This window comes from Callithrix jacchus, chromosome 7 (assembly GCF_049354715.1).
Source record: "Callithrix jacchus isolate 240 chromosome 7, calJac240_pri, whole genome shotgun sequence".
In the NCBI taxonomy this organism is placed as follows: domain Eukaryota; kingdom Metazoa; phylum Chordata; class Mammalia; order Primates; family Cebidae; genus Callithrix; species Callithrix jacchus.
In genome coordinates this window covers 101,344,958-101,364,140 of record NC_133508.1, presented here as the reverse complement: position 1 = coordinate 101,364,140, position 19,183 = coordinate 101,344,958, and the positions used below count along the sequence as shown (strand labels likewise).

The following is a 19,183-nucleotide window of genomic DNA, read 5'->3' as shown; positions in this document are numbered from 1 at the left end:
CTAGTTAATTGGCTGTTTCCTATATCTGATTGACTATCAAAATAAAGCTGATGGAAATGCTCAAGAAATTAAATGCCACAGAATCATATGTATGTTTCTAGGCGTATACTTTTTCAGGTGTTCAAGGTGAACTGATGCCGCATTCACAGGCTCTCTCCTGAAAGGTACAATGGCTTCAGCCCTAACTCTTACAATAGTTTCCTAGAACCTTATCTTTTCCTAAATTGCTTGAATTTTTGTGATCTATAATGATTTGTGCTCATTTGGTTGATAATACATTCTTCTCTTTTCAAAAATAAAAAAGGTGAGATCACAGTTACATTTAATTTTAATTTAACAGTCTAGAAAGAATTCAAAAATTTCCACATTCTTTCTGAAAATAATATTAAAAAGATATTATAAGAGGAAAGATACCTACTTCCTTTTCTAAGTTAAAAACAAAGATTTAATTATGACAAAAAACAAAGAGTTTAAATAAATAGTCCTACAAACCACTGCTCAATGAAATAAGAGAGGACACAAACAGATGGAGAAACATTCCATGTTCATGGTTAGGAAGAATCAATATCATGAAAATGGCCATACTGCCCAAAGTAATTTACAGATTCAACACTATCTCCATCAAGTTACCAATGACCTTCTTCACAGAACTGGAAAAAAACTTCATATGGAACCCAAAGAGAGCCTGCATAGCCAAGTCAATTCTAAGCAAAAAGAACAAAGTGGGAGGCATCACACTACCAGACTTCAAACTGTACTACAAGGCTACAGTAATCAACACAGCATGGTACTGGTACCAAAACAGAGATACAGACCAATGGAACAGAACAGAGGCCTCGGAGGCAACACAACACATCTACAACCATGCGACCTTTGACAAACCTGACAAAAACAAGCAATGGGGAAAGGATTCCTTGTTTAATAAATGGTGTTGGGAAAACTGACTAGCCATGTGCAGAAAGCAGAAACTGGATCCCTTCCTGACACCTTACACTAAAATTAACTCCAGATGGATTAAAGACTTAAACATAAGATCTAACACTATAAAAACCCTAGAAGAAATTCTAGGCAAAACCATTCAGGATGTAGGAGTAGGCAAGGACTTCATGACTAAAACACCAAAAGCATTGGCAACAAAAGCAGAAATAGACCATTGGGACCTAATCAAACTCCACAGCTTCTGCACGGCAAAAGAAACAGTCATTAGAGTGAATCGGCAACCAACAGAATGGGAAAAAATTTTTGCAGTATACGCATCTGACAAAGGGCTGATATCCAGAATTTACAAAGAACTCAAACAGATTTACAAGAACAAAACAAAGAAGCTGTTCAAAAGTGGGTGAGGATATGAACAGACACTTTACAAAAGAAGACATACATGAGTCCAAGAAACATATAAAAAAACGCTCATTATCACTGGTCATTAGAGAACTGCAAATCAAAAGTACATTGAGGTACCATCTCCAGTTAGAATGGCGAGCATTAAAAAATCTGGAGACAACAGATGCTGGAGAGGATGTGGAGAAATAGGAACAATTTTACACTGTTGGTGGGAGTGTAAATTAGTTCAGCCATTGCGGAAGACAGTGTGGCGATTCCTCAAGGACCTAGAAATAGAAATTCCATTTGACCCAGCAATCCCATTACTAGGTATATATCCAAAGGACTATAAATTGTTCTACTATAAGGACACATGCACACGAATGTTCACTGCAGCACTGTTTACAATAGCAAAGACCTGGAATCAACCAAAATGCCCATCGATGATAGATTGGACTGGGAAAATGTGGCACATATGCACCATGGAATATTATGCAGCCATCAAAAACGATGAGTTTGTGTCCTTTGTAGGGACATGGATGAACCTGGAAACCATCATTCTCAGCAAACTGACACAAGAACAGAAAATCAAACACCACATGTTCTCACTCATAAGTGGGTGTTGAACAATGAGAACACATGGACACAGGGAGGGGAGCACTACACACTGGTGTCTGTCGGGGGGTAATAGGCAAGGGACAGCGAGGGGTAGGAAGTTGGGGAGAGATAGCATGGGGAGAAATGCCAGATATAGGTGATGGGGAGGAAGGCAGCAAATCACAGTGCCTTGTGTGTACCAATGCAACAATCTTGCATGTTCTTCACATGTACCCCAAAACCTAAAATACAATAAATAAAACTTACCATACAAAAAAAATCCAATCCTTAGGGAATACAAAAATAAACTTAACATTTGTTACAAGTCAGCAAAACATTGATTAATTGTAGTATGTCAGAATGGAGGAATTGATGAATGCCTGTTATCTTTTCAAACCTTGTTAAAAACCCTTCTAAAATAAATTTATTTTAATTTGTAAAAAAAAATACTCCTTTTGGTAAATAAATTGATATAAAGAAAAGCTTACCTCATACGTTTATGTGGATCTTTAGGTAACTTCTGGCTGTCATCTTTCACTATAAAGAAAAAATGTGAAAGGATTCTGGTTTACTTGGAGATTGAATATATGGCTTTATGTGCACTATTTGCAAAGCCTTAATAAAATGGTAATAAAGGAATAAAAATAAGGTATAAAATCTCACGGAGAGCAAAAGAAAGATGACAGAAAAAGGTTTCAAGATGGAAAGCAGATATCAAGTGGTAACTGTCTTAGCAGGCCACAGAAATCTGAAAAACAAACAAACAAACAAACTGCACTATGAGAGGAGACCACTAAAAAGCAAACGGATTTGCACTTCAGAACCTGAGAAACAGTTCAGGAATTGAAGATGCCAGATACCTCTGGAAGGCAGGGTGAGAGGCAGAGTACAGACACCAAAGTCTTATACCCTTATCCTGTGTGGCCAGATCATGACTGCTGCTCAGGTAAGAGGGAGGATATTTAACCTCTGGAAAAACTGGGCCGGAGAGACTGAGTACTGGAGGACAGTAGAAATAAAGCAGGACAGGAGTATGGTAAGAAACTGAAAATGGAATAAGTCATATCAAACAAACAAGATTCCTGATTCTCTCCCCTTGTCTAGCTGTCAGAGTATTAGCAAGGCGCTCTCTCTCTCTCTCTCTCTCTCTCTCTCTCTCTCTCTCTCTCTCTCTCTCTCTCTCTCTCTCTTCTCCCTCCACAAGCCTGACAGATCTATCTCCGGAGAAATAGTTAAGTCTAATGAAATGGTCAGGTTCACACTAAATAATTCTACTATGAAATAAAACTGTCAACAAGTCCAGACTGTATTCAGAACTTCCAGTCTTTTTAATAGTCCATTCATCATATGTATCATATATGCATTATATGAATGGATAGTAAAAGATCACTAGACATTTGAGCAAGGTCAATACCATAAAAGAGAACAATCGTAACCACAAAAAGAGAAAAATAGGAAACAGAAACAATTTTCTTAAAATCTTCCAGAATATACAACAAACAAAGAGATGGATAACAGGAGAAATTTAGTTTAAAAAAATTAGAGGATCAGATCAGTAGACCCAACATTCAAATAACAGCATGTATATAAGAGACAACAGGGAAAATGAAGGGAGAATCAGTTATAAAATAAATCACATAAGAACGTTTCCCAGAACTGAATAATTAAGAGATTGAGGATTTGATAGCTTATCAAATATCCTATGTAATGTGGAGGCAGGGAGGAGGAGGATACACCAAAAAATGTTATCAAAAATTTCAAATCACTTGGAATAAAAAGAAGGTTTAAAAGAAGCCATCCAGGCCGGTTGCGGTGGCTCAAGCCTGTAATCTCAGCACTTTGGGAGGCCGAAGCGGGTGGATCACGAGGTCAAGAGATCGAGACCATCCTGGTCAACATGGTGAAACCCCGTCTCTACTAAAAATACAAAAAATTAGCTGGGCATGGTGGCACGTGCCTATAATCCCAGCTACTCAGGAGGCTGAGGCAGGAGAATTGCCTGAACCCAGGAGGCGGAGGTTGCGGTGAGCCGAGATCGCGCCATTGCACTCCAGCCTGGGTAACAAGAGCGAAACTCTGTCTCAAAAAAAAAAAAAAAAGAAGCCATCCAGCAAAAAGAAAAAAAAAAAAATCACATATGAAAGATTGGACATCAGAATGAAATTAGACTTCCCAAGAGCACACTAGAAACTAAAAGGTAGTAAAATATTTACAATTTGGAAAGAAAAATATTTCCAAACTAAAACTTAACCAAACTATGAGCATATCAGAGTGGCATAAATACATTTTTAGGCATGCAGAGTTATAAAAGCTTTAACTCCCATGTACTAGGAAGCTCCTAGAAGATGTGCTCCAACAAAACAAAGGAACAGAACCAACCACGAGGAAAACGAGGGATCAGCAAGCGAGCAGGAGCTCCACCCCAGAAGGCACCAAAAAGGCCACCCCAGCACACCTGCAAAAGACCTAGCAATCAAGAACTCAAGACAAAAAGGCCGTCATCCCAGCACACCTGTAAGAGAACCGGCAACCCAGAACTCAAGACAAAAAGGCCGTCATCCCAGCACACCTGTAAGAGAACCGGCAACCCAGAACTCAAGACAAAAAGGCCGTCATCCCAGCACACCTGTAAGAGAACCGAAAACCCAGAACTCAAGACAAAAAGGCCATCCCAGCACACCTGCAAGAGACCCGGCAATCCAGAACTCAAGACAAAAATGTCGTCAACCCAGCACACCCGCAAGACAACAGGTAATCCAGAATGCACAACAAATAAGGCCATCATCCCCACACACCCGCAAGAGGACAGGCGATCCAGAACTCAAGACAAAAAGGCCATCATCCCAGCACACCTGCAAGAGACCCGGCAATCCAGAACTCAAGACAAAAATGTCGTCAACCCAGCACACCCGCAAGACAACAGGTAATCCAGAATGCACAACAAATAAGGCCATCATCCCCACACACCCGCAAGAGAACAGGTGATCCAGAACTCAAGACAAAAAGGCCATCATCCCAGCACACCCGCAAGACACCTGGCAACCCAGAACTCAAGACAAAAATGCCGTCATCCCAGCACACCTGCAAGAGACCCGGCAATCCAGAACTCAAGACAAAAAGGCCATCATCCTAGCACACCTGCAAGAGAACTGGCAATCCAGAATTCAAGAGGAAGTGGGGAGTGCCACAAGAAAGAGGGCTCCAAAAACAAAACAAAACAGACTCAATGCTGATTGAATACCTGGGAGCTGTTTTACAGCTTTGTCAGAACGTTTAAAGGAAGAAAAGATAGTTTACACATAAAAAAGAAATGTAAAATCAGACCTTTTGTACAGGAAAAGAGAGATAATCATTTATGGTTTATCTATGACAAGTATTTATAAAGTCATATTAAGGTAACCAAATCATTTTAGGAGGATGAGGGAGAGGGAATATGGGTAGGAATGGTAATATTACAAGCAAAATCTTTGTATTTTGTAAGATGAAGCCTATAAATAATATCTGAAACTGAAAAGCCTGGAAATATTAGTATAGAATAAGCTTAGAAATGTAGTGGTAAATGCCAGATGAAACAACTAAATGTGTTTAAAGTTATGACTGCCTCTGTCAGGCAGCATTCAGGTTTTTAATATTTCAAAAACTGATTCCTATTATTTGTCCTCTAGAACTATAAACATATATTTCTTTGATGGAAAATAAATACTTAACATTTCTCATTAAAAGTAGCAACTTAGAAACTTTGCTGAAAGGTTATTGGACTATCTGGTATAATGAAATATAAACAAGAAAATAGAGGCATGTAACCCAAGCAAATAGATCCACACTCTTACCACCACGCTCTCAAACTCAGTTTTTTAATCTCTCATGACATTTGTAAGTAACAGGATATCTATAACAAAGCTGTAATCAATAACAAAACTGGTTCTGAATGATGGTGCTAAAGCTCATGTTCTTTAACAAGTAAGCAACGCTACTGGACTAAATTTTGTTTTCCCCTGATATCTAGAAAGTATATTTCTTGGGGGAAGGGGTATTCCTACACCTAACCAAAGAAGTATCCTCACTTTAAAACGAAATGGAAACCTGAAATCCTATGAGACACCACCTGCTTCCATTGCAGGGGCAATTTGCCTTAAAATTGCTCTATTATTATAAGGATTTTTAAAAACCCATTGAACAAATTGGCAGCTTGAATTGGAGAAGAAGCAAATGTCTGTCACAACATTTTCCTAATCATAGGCAGAATATTATGTATTTATAGAATTATCAGGTTTTCAAAAAGTATACAACACAAATTAGTATTATAATCTCCCTAATATTTCTATATTCTCCTTTATTCTAATATGATGACTCATATGTCAATTATAGTTTATTTAGATAAGTATCTGAAATGTATTAGATGATCCTCCTTTTTTATTAAAAACTATAGGGATATACTTGGCTAAGAAAAAATAATTACCTCATGCTTAGCTACCATTACTCAGCTTTACTATTTTTATACTCTTGTATTTTTCTTCAACCAAAGGTTTTAAAAATTATACAAAACTTAGGTTTTAAAATATCAAAACAACAGTGAAAACAGAAGGTAAATACTACTTGACAATACAACTACTTAGAAGTCAAAATTCACAAGGATGAACTGAAAAAGGGGGCAGATAATTCCTCATATGAAACCTCATCTGAAAGCTCATAACAAATTAGAAAGTAAGTAGCAATACTCAGAATCTAGGAGGAAAACAGTTGTTACACATTGTCTCCAGACCTTCCTCCTCTGAGTTTTCCTGAACTGGTTGAAGAAAAAGTTGGAAGGTTTTTAAAAGGCTTCCTTATCCAATTCTTGGCACTTCTTTTATCAGAGAAGCTCTTTGATAACATCTCTGAAAAATGATCATTTAGCTCTATCAAATAAACACTAGTTACAAAAGAATACTTTTAGTAATAGAGAGTTTACTAACTGCCAACCTGGCCTTGTCCATTCTTTTAAGCAACATGAATTGTTAAAAAAAAAAATTTTGTTCCTCATATTTGGCCAACTGGGACCTGAATGGACTTTACCATTAAGAATGGTGCAACTATAGAGTCATTTCATCAGTTAGGCACCCAACTTGGCTATACAATTGATTGTCTAAACTGGTACCCTGCAAGTGAAAGGAGGCACTGGAAATAATTATACCAGGACTGTTGTAGGCAGTCTGGGGCATGTGAGCACTCTAAGAAAGGAAAAGGGGCCAGGCCACAAGGAAAGGAGGCTGTCAGGAAATGGGAAGGTCATTGGACCTTTACACTGGGTTTGAGCTTAGAGCTTAGCTTGGTCTTCCTGTCAATACACTGGGGCAAAGACCTTGCTGTTCAGGGTAGGCAAACATAACAGATGTTGGGGAAAAGTTTAGGCAATGAGCGACATTTACATGTCTGCATATCACATGCCAGGCTTAGACTTAGGATAATAACATTAATTCCAGATGACTGATTATGGGAGAAAAGTCCCTGATATAGTTAAGGTATGTTCTGACACAAGGCAGGGCAAAATCTGCATATTCTGAACTTCAATTCTGCTACCCAGCAGGCCTGGGGAAAGTGTGACCGACTTGTAGCTTCAGTATTTGTTCTACGTTAGTTTTCTGAAGCACCAGAGAAGAAACCTCCTTTTTCCATAGGAAATCCCTATGAATATTTGAAAACAGTTTTTACAACAGCCCTTTATCTTTTCTTCCATTGGTTAAACATACACACTTTCTTCAGCCTTTAGAAATATGATGCTCCAAGTCAAGCCTACTGGTATTCCAGATGAAAGGACACCAAGCCAGAAAAGGGTAAAATTAGTGTATAACACATACTTAGTGAAGGGAATTTTCTATTACTGCTTCATATTAAACTTGGGATCAAATAGCTTCCCCAAGAATTTTGTTATATAATAAAGTTCTATGGTACTGGAAAAGATGCTTGATCAACACCATTTGATTTGTATCAGACCCAAAAACCCTGTCAAGGAGGAGCAATTGAACTTGGTCACAATTATACAGACCTGGGTAATGGACTGGGGCTCCTGGAAGGGAAATAGAAAAAGAGACAGTGGAAATCTGAGAGAAAAAGTACTATATGAAATCAAGGCCTGAGCTGGGTACAGTGGCTCACGCCTGTAATCACAGCACTTTGGGAGGCTGAGGTGAGCGGATCACAAGGTCAGGAGTTCAAGATCAGCCTGAACAACATGGTGAAACCCCATCTCTACTAAAAATACAAAAATTAGCTGGGCATGTTGGTGGGTGCCTGTAATCCCAGCTAGTAAGGAGTCTGAGGCAGAAGAATCATTTGAACCTGGGAGGCGGAGGTTGCAGTGAACCAAGATCTCACCACTGCACTCCCACCTGGGCAACAGAATGAGACTCCATCTCAAAAAAAAAAAGAAAAGAAAAGAAATCAAATCCTGTTGATTGGGAAGGTAATAATACCAGCTACTAGGCAAGATTGCTGTGTGCTACCAGAAGATGGGGCAGTATATAAAGGAAATCACTATGTCACTAGGGGCTCCGCTCTCAGCTGTAGGAAACCCTTCTGTGCACAAGAAGCCAGAAGCAGTGCTGTACTACCTGGAGAGAGACAGAGTACAGGGGCAATGGAGGCATTGGAGTTAAGAGTCACAGTGAAGATGTTGGCCGGATACCAAGGGTATCAGGAAAATACTGCTCAGTAGAGCAGAAAGACTGAAGAGCTTCAGGCTCTATTTCCACATGGGCTCTTAGAAGGAATTCCTGGGGAGGTAACTCTCTGGAAAAAAAAATTGACATCTTGCTAATCAAGAAGACAAGTGGTGCAAATTGGTAAGATCTGGAGTACCACAGGTGAAGTCTGGAAAATGTCAGCGACAGATTGAAGAGGTAAAATTAGATGTCATATCTTTATGATGGGTAGACTAGTTTCTTTGGCACCATCCATGCATATGACCATAACATTTAAAGATACTGAGTTTAAGATCCTTGATGATCTTTAAAAAAGGATCACACTGATGGTGTGACAAAGACTTACAGTAGTAGAGATCTGAATACCATTTCATTACTGAAAATGGATACAGAAAATATTTCAAATATTCCCTTATACAACAATTATTTCTTAGGTCACTATGCCGTAAGTGTTTAATAAATAATTAATAATTGCCAAGTAACAAAAAGTAGGTACTTCTTACTTTGTAATGGCCTGCTGAAAAGTTTTAGAATTGCTCTGTACAGACATTCACTTTCAGTCAGTATTCTGGCTGCTTCCAAATTCACTGCATTCTCTGGCACTGGATTAGAAAGCATAACCTACAGGAAAACACAGAAAACACAGAGTTTCAAAAGTAAACTTTTTTAGAGCAAAATGACAAACCAATATAAACAACTTTCAATAAGCATTTATCAAATGCTTACTATGCATGGATCTGGAGTTTGATTTAAACATGAGATATAGTCTGTACTCTCAAGAAACCTAACATTAGGCTCATTGTATGATATAAAACCATGAGAGATCAAAAAGCAAGTTACAAGTTTCTTTCTGTAACCTATTGCTTCCTATTATATACATTTAAATTGAATTTAAATTAAGATTATAAAAATTTTAGAAGTTGGTTAGTACATTTAGACTTCAAAATATTTTAAACATTTCAAGTACCTTCCCCTTGAATAACAATGTGATAATTGGAAATGTATCTCATTCGTTATTCAAAAAGAAGTAATTAGTAATTATGGTCTAAACTTGTATTGCCCATCACTGGAGGCACAACCACAGGTGACTATTTAAATTTAAAATAATGAAAATGAAATAAAATAAAAAATTCAGTTCCTTAGTCACAGTAGCAACATTTCAAGTGGTCAATAGCCACATATAACTAGTGGCTATTGTATTGAACAGTGCAGATATCATGAACATTTATTTCCATCAATGCAGAAAGTTCTACTGGGTAGCACTGACCTTCCAAGGAATACTGAACAGCTATTAAAATATTGATTGTAACCATATGGAAGTTACTTGAGAGACAAGGTTAAATGAAAAAGAAACAAGCTATATGGTTTATATGATCATGTGCCACATAACAATGCTTCACTCAACAACAGATGGAATATACTGTGCTGGTCCCATAAGATAAAAATACCAGTTTTTTACTGTACTTTTTCTATATTTAGATACACAAATTGTGTTACAATGGCCTCTAGTGTTTAGTATAGTAACAGGTTGTATTTATAGCCTAGGAGCAACAGGCTATGCTACATAGCGTAGGTGTGTGTTAGGCTATACCATCTTGGTTTGTGTAAGTACACTCCATGATCTTCACACAATGATGAAATGTTTAACAATTCATTTCTCAGGATGTATCCTTGTTGTTAAGTGCATGACAATATACATACCATAACTGCAACAATGAAAACATTCAGATTCATTCATTCATCCATTTTATTTAATATCTACCAAATGTCAGCATTGTCCTGGTTAGGCACTGGGAAATCAAGGATGAATTACACCTATTTCCTGATTTTGGGGAGCTTGTAGTCCAATAGGAGAAGACAGAAGCAGTGTGTGCACTGTAGTATTAGTGTTCTAACAGAAACCTGCTCAGGGTACTGTTGGGTATGTGGCCAAGGAAGCTCCCTGAAACCAAAGCTATTAATTCTACCTAGGAAAATAAATCAGAAAAGGTATCCTAGAGGAAGACTCATTTGATCTAACTCTTACAACATGAACAGCTGCTTACTGGACAGACTGAGGAAGAAGGGAGGAGAGAATGGGTTGCCAGGCAGAGGGGAACTGGACTGACAATTTTCTAAGGTCTAAGACTTAGAACTCTACGAATGTTTTTTGATCTGAATTGAACCATGCAATGTGAGTGCAGAAAAGCATGAAGATAAAGTAGGAGCAGAATTGCATGGTGTGTTAGGGAGAGTTTAGGTGTGAGGATTAGATATGCAACAGAACTAGAGCTTACACCTGTGGAGAAGGTGGAATCCACTGAAAGATTTTAAACAGACCCACAGGAGAAAAGATCAGGAAACTCTTTCTTAGTAACAGCAGAGTTAAGGATTTTCTTTTCCTTCTCATTATCTTAAAAATCTTTTGTAATGCGTGCACAATTTGTTTTATTAATGTTTTTGAAAAATAAAAAGACAAAAAACTGTGTTATCTACTGGCTTTCCATGATACATTTGGCAACACTTTAGTGTCACTTTGCATTACTGTTTAATAGTAAGAACAATCATAATATTAACCAACTAGAGGTTCAGCATCCCAAATCTGAAAATCTGAAATCCCAAATACTCCAAAATTCAACACTTTCTGAGCACTGACATGATGTGCAAAGGAATTGCTCATTGGAGCATTTCAGATTTCAAATTTTCAAATTTGGGATGCTCAAATGGTGAGTATATATAATGCAAATATTCAAAAACTGGAAAAATTCCCAAATCCTAAGCATTTCAAATAAGAAACACTCAACCTGTATTAACTGTTCAGTTCTTTTCTTGGACCACAGTTCCAAATTCTTTACATGCATTTATTAGTTTCATCCTCACAGGTTTCATGAAGTAACAATAGCCCCATTTTACTGATGAAGAAATTGAAGCATGGAGAAGTGGGAAAATTTTGTCCAACGGTACAAAGGTAGCAAGTGACAGAATCAGGATGCGAAGCCAAGCAATTTAACTCAGAGCCCCAAATTCCCCTTTTATCAAATTATTCTGCAATTCAAAATTTTCACCAGTTCATTCTGGTTTGCCCATACTCTTTACATTTTGAAATTTTTAGCTATTCTTAGAGCAGACTCTAATTTACATAGATGAGATCAGAATAGACCTCAGTTTAAAGGAATCTAAGGGACTAACCCCAGATTTCTGCATATCACACTCATTCCCTTAAATTTTTTGCTCAAATGTTTCTTTCCTAGAACACAGTCTCACACAAGTAGATCCTCAATACATATTTGTAGAATGAATGAATGAATGAATCTTTTCTAAAGATTACAATGTACTTAGTATGCTAAGATGACTAGCCAAGAAAGTATTATTTATTTTCAAAAATAAGAAATACAAGAAATAGAATTTATAATTCCATATTTTTAAAAATTCAATTATGCCAGAATATTTTATATTCCAAGTATTATGGATAATCAAAATGTAATAATTTATCTCCAGACATTATTAGTGATAAGCAGGTCCATGGATAGATTATTGCTAAGCTAGATCTAAGTGGTCAAAGCAAGCATTGCTGAAATAATTCATTTTAGCATCAGATAAGAAAGGAGGATTTTTTAAGATATATAAGATAATAATACAACACTGGCTGGATGTGGTGTCTGCTGCCTGTAATCCCAGCAACTTGGGAGACTGAGGTAAGAGGATCTCTTGAGCCTAGGAGTTCGAGACCAACCTGAGCAACATAGTGAGACCCTTTCTCTAGAGAAAATTTAAAAAATTAAAATTTCTAGAGAAAAAATTTTAAAAATTAAATTTTCTAGAGAAAATTAAAAAATAATGTGGTCCCAGCTATTCGAGAGGCTGAGGTGGTAGGATCACTTGAGCCCAGGAGGTTGAGGCTGCAGTGAGCCACGATTGTGCCACTGCAACTCCAGCGTGGGTGACAACAGAGCCAGATCCTATCAAAGGAAAAAAAAAAAAAGAAAGAAAAGAAAAGAAAAGGCACAACACTGAGGTATGCTTCTAAGGACCATGGGTCCAGTGGGTAAAGGTGGCATTTGAGAAACAGGCATCTGAGGAGAGGAGAAAATCCTTGGTATAATTGTTCACTGGGTTTGATATGAATGCTAATGAGACAGAAAGTAGCTAACTAGCACTGTCAGAAACAAAAAACAAAGGTGAACATTTTAAGTGGTAGTCACTTGATCCACCTCTCAGGAAGGCAAGGTCCGTAAATGAAGAAGGATGTAAAAAGCCTGTTCAACACCAGGAAGTGAAGTTAGGAGCCAAAAGGAAACCTAAGGTTATATTTTCAGAATTGAAACCACCTAAATAATTATTTTCTTCTTTTATAAAATACGTATTCTTTGGTCTTGAGGGGCCTTAACTATCAATTTCACTTTAAAACAGTAGTCTTTATAATTTAAGTAAGTTCCACTTTGTAGCCTTCATATAGAAATACTGATTTAAATAAGCTTCTCAAATTCTTTAAATACTTAAATATGCACTGTATATTTTAATTCGTGTAGTTTGAACAGTTAGGTAACTAAAAGCATTAAAAAGATTATACGCAATCTATTTTTACCTGTAGGGCAAGTAAGATACTGCTCAATGTGTAGTTTGTATTCCACATCGTAAGGTCGTCCAAAAAAGTTATACAGGGCTGACCAGTATGTGGGTCAACTGTATTAAAATAATACATTAATATTGGCATATATAATAAATTATCATTTAAAACTTACAAACATCAAAATGATAAGCCAGAAAAATGATTTGCATTTACTCTTCCTTTTTCCTAGTTCTTCTCTCTGTAATAAGCACTATATCCAACCCTGGTTCCCATCCATTACCGTGTTGTTTTGGCTGAATATATAGGTGCCCCTACTGTTTTTCCTACTCTCTCCTCTAGCAAGATGTGGCCCTGTGACTAAGTTTTAGTTATGGAATATAAGTGTGCAATTTCTGAATTGTTTTTTAAAGGAATCTGGTTTTCCTTCTCTTTTTCCCCCTTCCCACTGACTGGAAATGTTGACAGAGTAAATGCTTTAGTCCCAGAAATGGAATTCTCCACCTTGAGGATGGGCAAAACTTAACCTCCAGCTTTGGCCTGTTATGTTAAGTTGGAAAGATGTACAGAAGCTTGGCCTATGCCCTAACACAATTAATTTAGTGTTTGGAGAAATAAAAGAATAGAGTTAAATAAGACAAATACAACTATACAATGGACTAGAAGAAACTTAAAATGACTATTTGATTTTGTTTTGCGAATGGATCATCTAAGATGAAAGACAATTGCAAAAACCCCAAAGGACAAGACTAATAGATCTTAAATATAAATTTATTTTAAATCATAAAAATCTCTAGGTCCCAGATGTGAAAAAATGGCATAAACAAAATTGAAAATTAATGACAAATTAGAGGAAATATTTGCAGCATCTAGGACAATGTGATAACATTGTCAGTTATAACATACAAGTCACAAAATAAGAATCAACAAATGTGAAAAAACGTTTACTTCTCAAGTATTCAAAGAAGTGCTCATTAAAATAATAGCAAGGCTCTTACCACATTGGCAAAAAAAAAGTCTTCAAAGTTTCAATGGCCAGAATTGGAAGGCACTAAAATGAGAACTTTATATATACTTTTTGGTAGGAGTATAAATACCACCAAAAGGCAATTTGGCTTTTTATATCTAAAGACTTAACACTGTACATAGCCATCCTCGGGGGGTTTGAAAGCTAGGAAATAATCCTTTTAACCCCTTAAGTTCATATGTAATTATAAAATAGATCAAGTATTGAAAGACAGAAGTAAAAACATCAGCTTCATTGTACGTAACACTGAAATGGAGAATGCACTTGATGAATTGCTTCAATCAGGCTCCACAAAAGTCCCCCTGATTTGAACTTAACTCCCAAACTGAAGGCCTGCCTAAATTTCCTGCCTGCAGAAAAAGAAACGTACCCAGGATAGTTAGAAAGAGAGAGTGTTGAGAAAATTCTGGGCCACAAATGCTTAATTCTTTCCTTCATCTCCCTAATCAGCTAAGTGACTTCCCTGGGGAGGAGTGATGGGGGAAAAAGAGCAGTCACAAGTTTTCCCATACCTTCCCTCCTAGAAACTAACATTCCCTCTACTTTATGGAAATGATATTTATTTAAAAATATCTTTTTTTATAATAATGAAAAATTAGATCCAACTAAAATATTGAACAATAGAGAAATGGTTAAGTGTATTGTTGAATGATTTAAGATGATCTTTTGAAAATGTTTAACAATGCAGAAAAAAGACATTCAGTTTTAAAATTAAAAACCTAGGCCAGGGGTGGTGGCTCACACCTGTAGTCCCAGCACTTTGGGGGGCCAAGGTGGGTGGATGGTCAGGAGTTCAAGACCAGCCTGGCCAACATGGTGAAACCTCATCTCTACTAAAAATACAAAAACTAGTTAAGTGTGGTGGTGCATGTCTATAGTCCCAGCTACTTGGGAGGCTGAGGCAGGAGAATCAACTGAACCAGTGAGGTGGAGGTTACAGTGAGCCAAGATCACACCACTGCACTCCAGCCTGGGCAACACAGTAAACCCGTCTCAAAATAAAAAAAAACAACAACACATAAAATAAATAAAATTAAAAACCTAGAGGCAAAACCTTATATGTAATACCTCAACTACATAGAAAAAAAATTCATACATAGAAAAAAAGAAAATAAATTTGGCAAAATGTTGACAGTATTTTCTCTTTGCATTAGGATTTAAGGTGATTATTAATTTTTTCCAGCCTTTTCATATTTTCCCCAGTGAGAGTTCTTACTTTTATAATCATAATAAAGCTCTTAAAAAGAAACATGATTATTATAAGAAACAAGGATAATAGGAACAAAGCTTCTGATGATAAAAATCTCATTTAGTTCTTACCATTTGGATGAAAAGGAATTGTTATAAATTTCACAACTGGAGGAATATAGTTGTACTCCGATGTAAAATGTATTGTCAGTTGGAAGACTAAATCTATGAGATAGAAATAAACATTTTTACTAAAGTATCATGTTGTATTGATTAACTGTAACCTGATTAACACTGGAGTTTCTCCCTGTGGTTTAGAGTTTCCACAGTTTTATTTTTAAGTAAATTGATTCATTGACTATACAGACTCCTCTGGATAGGATAACAGACACTTCACAACCTATTATTACCACATGCTTTCAGTCTCTTTCCCACTAGTCCTTTCCATCTGCTACCTTTGTCCCCCTAATACCCAGCCCCTCCACTGTATTTCATATTGACAGAACTCATGTTCCCAGAATCTGCTACAACCTTTCTTGTCTCCAAGTCTCTGCTGTGCCGTTTACTCTGCCTGAATTTCCTTTTCCTCATTCTGAACCTGGCAGACTCTTACACATTCTTCAGGACCCAACTCAAATGTGATCTCCTTGGGAAGACATTCCTGACTCCCTCAGACATAATTAACTAATCCTCTTCCTCTTTAGCATTCTGTTCAAAATCCATAATAATGTATATTTTATTGTAATTATCTGCTGATATGTTTGTCTCCCCTACCTCACTCAAGGAATCTCTTACTAATCCACGATTGAAAGAAAACATGATCATTACAGTTTATAGTGGCTCAGTCTTCTTGAGATTTTTTTGATTCATAAAAATTTGAGGGAAAATCATAAAGGAAAAAATGAGAAGTAACTGTGGGATTTTGAAGCCAATAGGAATTTTGATAGTTATTCCCTGATCTCATGGAAGAAAGAAGATATTCCCAATTGATATGCTTTATTGTGTCTGCATCTTAAAAATGTAATAACATTAAGATCTAGCATAAAGAAAAATATCCCAAATTTCCATCTATGTTGACACATGGCAAAAAAATTATCCATATAATGAAAAAATAATGGAAACGCTTTTAGAATTTTAGATAATTGGTATAATACAAACTTATTTTACACATAAAGAAGAATTTCAGGAAATTTATATAATGTAACCTTATCCTACACAAAAAGAGGATGGGCCAATAATGGCATAAAGACTTTTTAAAACATAGATTGGTTTTGAAAATACAAACCCTGACAAACTGAATTCTGTAGACCTTCAATTTCAGCTTCCCATTCCATCATATCTTCACTTACAGGCTTACCAGTGATACCCTTTAAGTTAAAAACAAAATTAAATCACATACAACTTATTAAGTATTTATTGAAGTTTTAAAAAGCATATACTAGCTGACACTGAATTCTAAATACTCTAAATTTTCTTTTTTGGATAAATTTATTTGCTGGGGAGGTGTTATGTGTCTTATGACACAGAAGTTAATATAGATTCCAGAAAACATATGCATTAGTAAATAAAAATAAATCATAAGTGTGGAAATCACAAGTGGGACTAGAAAGTCAAGATTAGGATGTGTGGCTTATATACTCTCTGTGTAAGTCAATAACCAATTTAAGATTCCAATTTTAAAAGAAAGAAATAGTTGTTAAGTGCATGTTTCTTCAAAACATTTTATAGCTATATGAATTCTACATGAATGACATGAAGTGGAAACATTTTCATTAAGAAAAAAATCCAAAATTACACTTGTATATAAAAGCAAAGTTTTCCTAACTTGAGGTATTGCTCCAATGGAGGGACAAGAATGTATTTCATAGAAAACCTTATGAATTGTGCTAAGTAATACACTTACATAAACTGACAAAAATACTTCTGAGCACCCACATAGTTTTTAAGTATGTTAGTGCTTGTCTGGGTCAGCACTGCATCTCTATTATCTATATTTACATATTACTTCATTGGATTCTCTTTCAACAGAGAACTACAAAGCTCAGGATGAGCAGAAACAGTAACAAATGTTACATCCATGCCTCTGGAATGTTTGCTGTTGGACTCCATAACTGTTCCTAACATCTCCAGTGAAGGCAGTACTTTTATTGCAGAGGTAAAAACTGAACAATCCACTGAACTACACCTGAAGCAACTGTGGGAAGGACTCTATACCTTCCTTCTATGGACAGCTTTCTTTCTATTCTTTCCCTTAAGCACTCCCTCTTTGCCCCCTCTTCCATTTTTCATTTTCCATAAATCAGCCTGTGGCACCCACGGACATTGATAACCTCATTGGTGGCATTTAAGGCCAAGGCTATGCCTTCCTTTGTGTTAAAACTATAGAAGGAAGGCATTTATGTGTTATGCTGGTAAAAGTGCACTGGACAGTAAGTAGTGGAACACAAGAATTAAGAATTAGAGCTGTGAAATCAGAAAACCCTGTAATGGAATCATGGGCCAAATCTTTACAGAATGTTTTTGAGCCTCAGGTTTTTTGTAGGTAAATGAAATACTACTTATTTTATAGCATTATGATTAATGAGCATAAGCCTGCACCTGCTAGTCATTAACTACATAACAGACCCTGATATTCAGCGCCTAGATCCACATAAATTACTCTGCACAATATGCTCAATATTGTTAGGCATTATTATTTTGAATAATAATTATTATGAATACATTAGTGAGATATTTATTAAATAATACTGTAGTGCAAATCAGGTTTAACTAAATTACAACTTATAGAATAAACATGGGTTAAACTGCCTCTTAAAAATTATTGCACAATGAAACACATTCCTCCACGTGCCTAGAACTTACCTTATAATTGTTCTCCCTGAGCTCATGGAAGTCTCTTTGCAGCAAGCGGTAAGCGCTGCCGCGCATGATAGGCAGCGGAGGGTCTGGTACCCGTCCCCAAATGCCTCACATTTACCCTGGGGCAGATGTTTAAAGTTATGGGTCACCTTCCCACATTTAGTAAACTGATATAAGTTACTTTGCTTTCTAGAACCTCGGAAGCCTCCCAAGATAAGTGGCTTCTAAATTTGGGATATAACAATGAGTTTTTCTCCTGACTCCTCTAAACGAGAACTTCCCGAAGGAAAACTTGGGCGCTTCCTCGTCTGTGGCGTTTCACTGCAGTGCCAGCTCACAGCCCAGTCTCAAGACGAACTTGCAAGAGCAATAGACAACGCCGTGTCGTCGGCGCCTGAGTGGGAGTGAGAGGTGTACGCCCACCAAGGTCCTAGCACGTTGTCTCCACTTCACAGGTGCAACCCGGCAGCAGCGCAGCGGAGGAAGCAAATCAGTTGCCGAGCAACAGGCCCCCGCGGGGCCGCCGGGAGACGGAGGCAGGTTTTCTGATTTGGCCGCTCCTCACCCAATCAGCGACAGGGGGCGGGCCTCTGGCTATCTCCACAGCAATCCCATAACAGTTTCCACTTGGAAAGACCAATGAGATTCGTGGTCAAGGCGACACCAAGTAATGTAGAGGATGGTGTGAGGTCGCAGGACCCGGCGTGTAAGTCACAGAAGCCATCAGAGGAAGTACCTCTTCAAAATTATCCTTCCTTTTTCTTTGAATATCAGAATATATAATAAGTGACTGGTAGTTACAGGTCTGCGTTTATTCACAACGGTAACTTATATGACGAGTTACCATTGACAGTAGTGTGTATGCTATGTCATCGAATCCTACAGTCACCCTGGGAAAGTGCTCCAGGAACAGGGAACTGCTTAACATTTCTCACATTCTCATCCCCGCACACTTCCTTCCGCACT

The 19,183-nt window shown here is 37.2% G+C and overlaps 1 protein-coding gene across 3 annotated transcripts in view; it reads right to left on the bottom strand.

Moving 5' to 3' along the window:
- Positions 1-18,709, bottom strand: part of UBE2U (ubiquitin conjugating enzyme E2 U) — an 84,519-nt gene extending 65,810 nt beyond the window's left edge. For all 3 annotated transcript variants that reach the window (XR_013520161.1, XM_009001395.5, XM_035251731.3), the window contains exons 1-6: positions 18,221-18,709; positions 16,644-16,725; positions 15,491-15,583; positions 13,162-13,259; positions 9,101-9,218; positions 2,406-2,454 (exon numbers count right to left, since the gene is read on the bottom strand). Coding sequence is in view for 2 of the 3 variants with exons in the window: in XM_009001395.5 (XP_008999643.3) it covers positions 2,406-2,454; positions 9,101-9,218; positions 13,162-13,259; positions 15,491-15,583; positions 16,644-16,725; positions 18,221-18,286 (506 nt within the window). In the remaining variant the exon portion in view is untranslated. The remainder of the gene's footprint in view (positions 1-2,405; positions 2,455-9,100; positions 9,219-13,161; positions 13,260-15,490; positions 15,584-16,643; positions 16,726-18,220) is intronic.
- Positions 18,710-19,183: the final 474 nt, after the last annotated feature.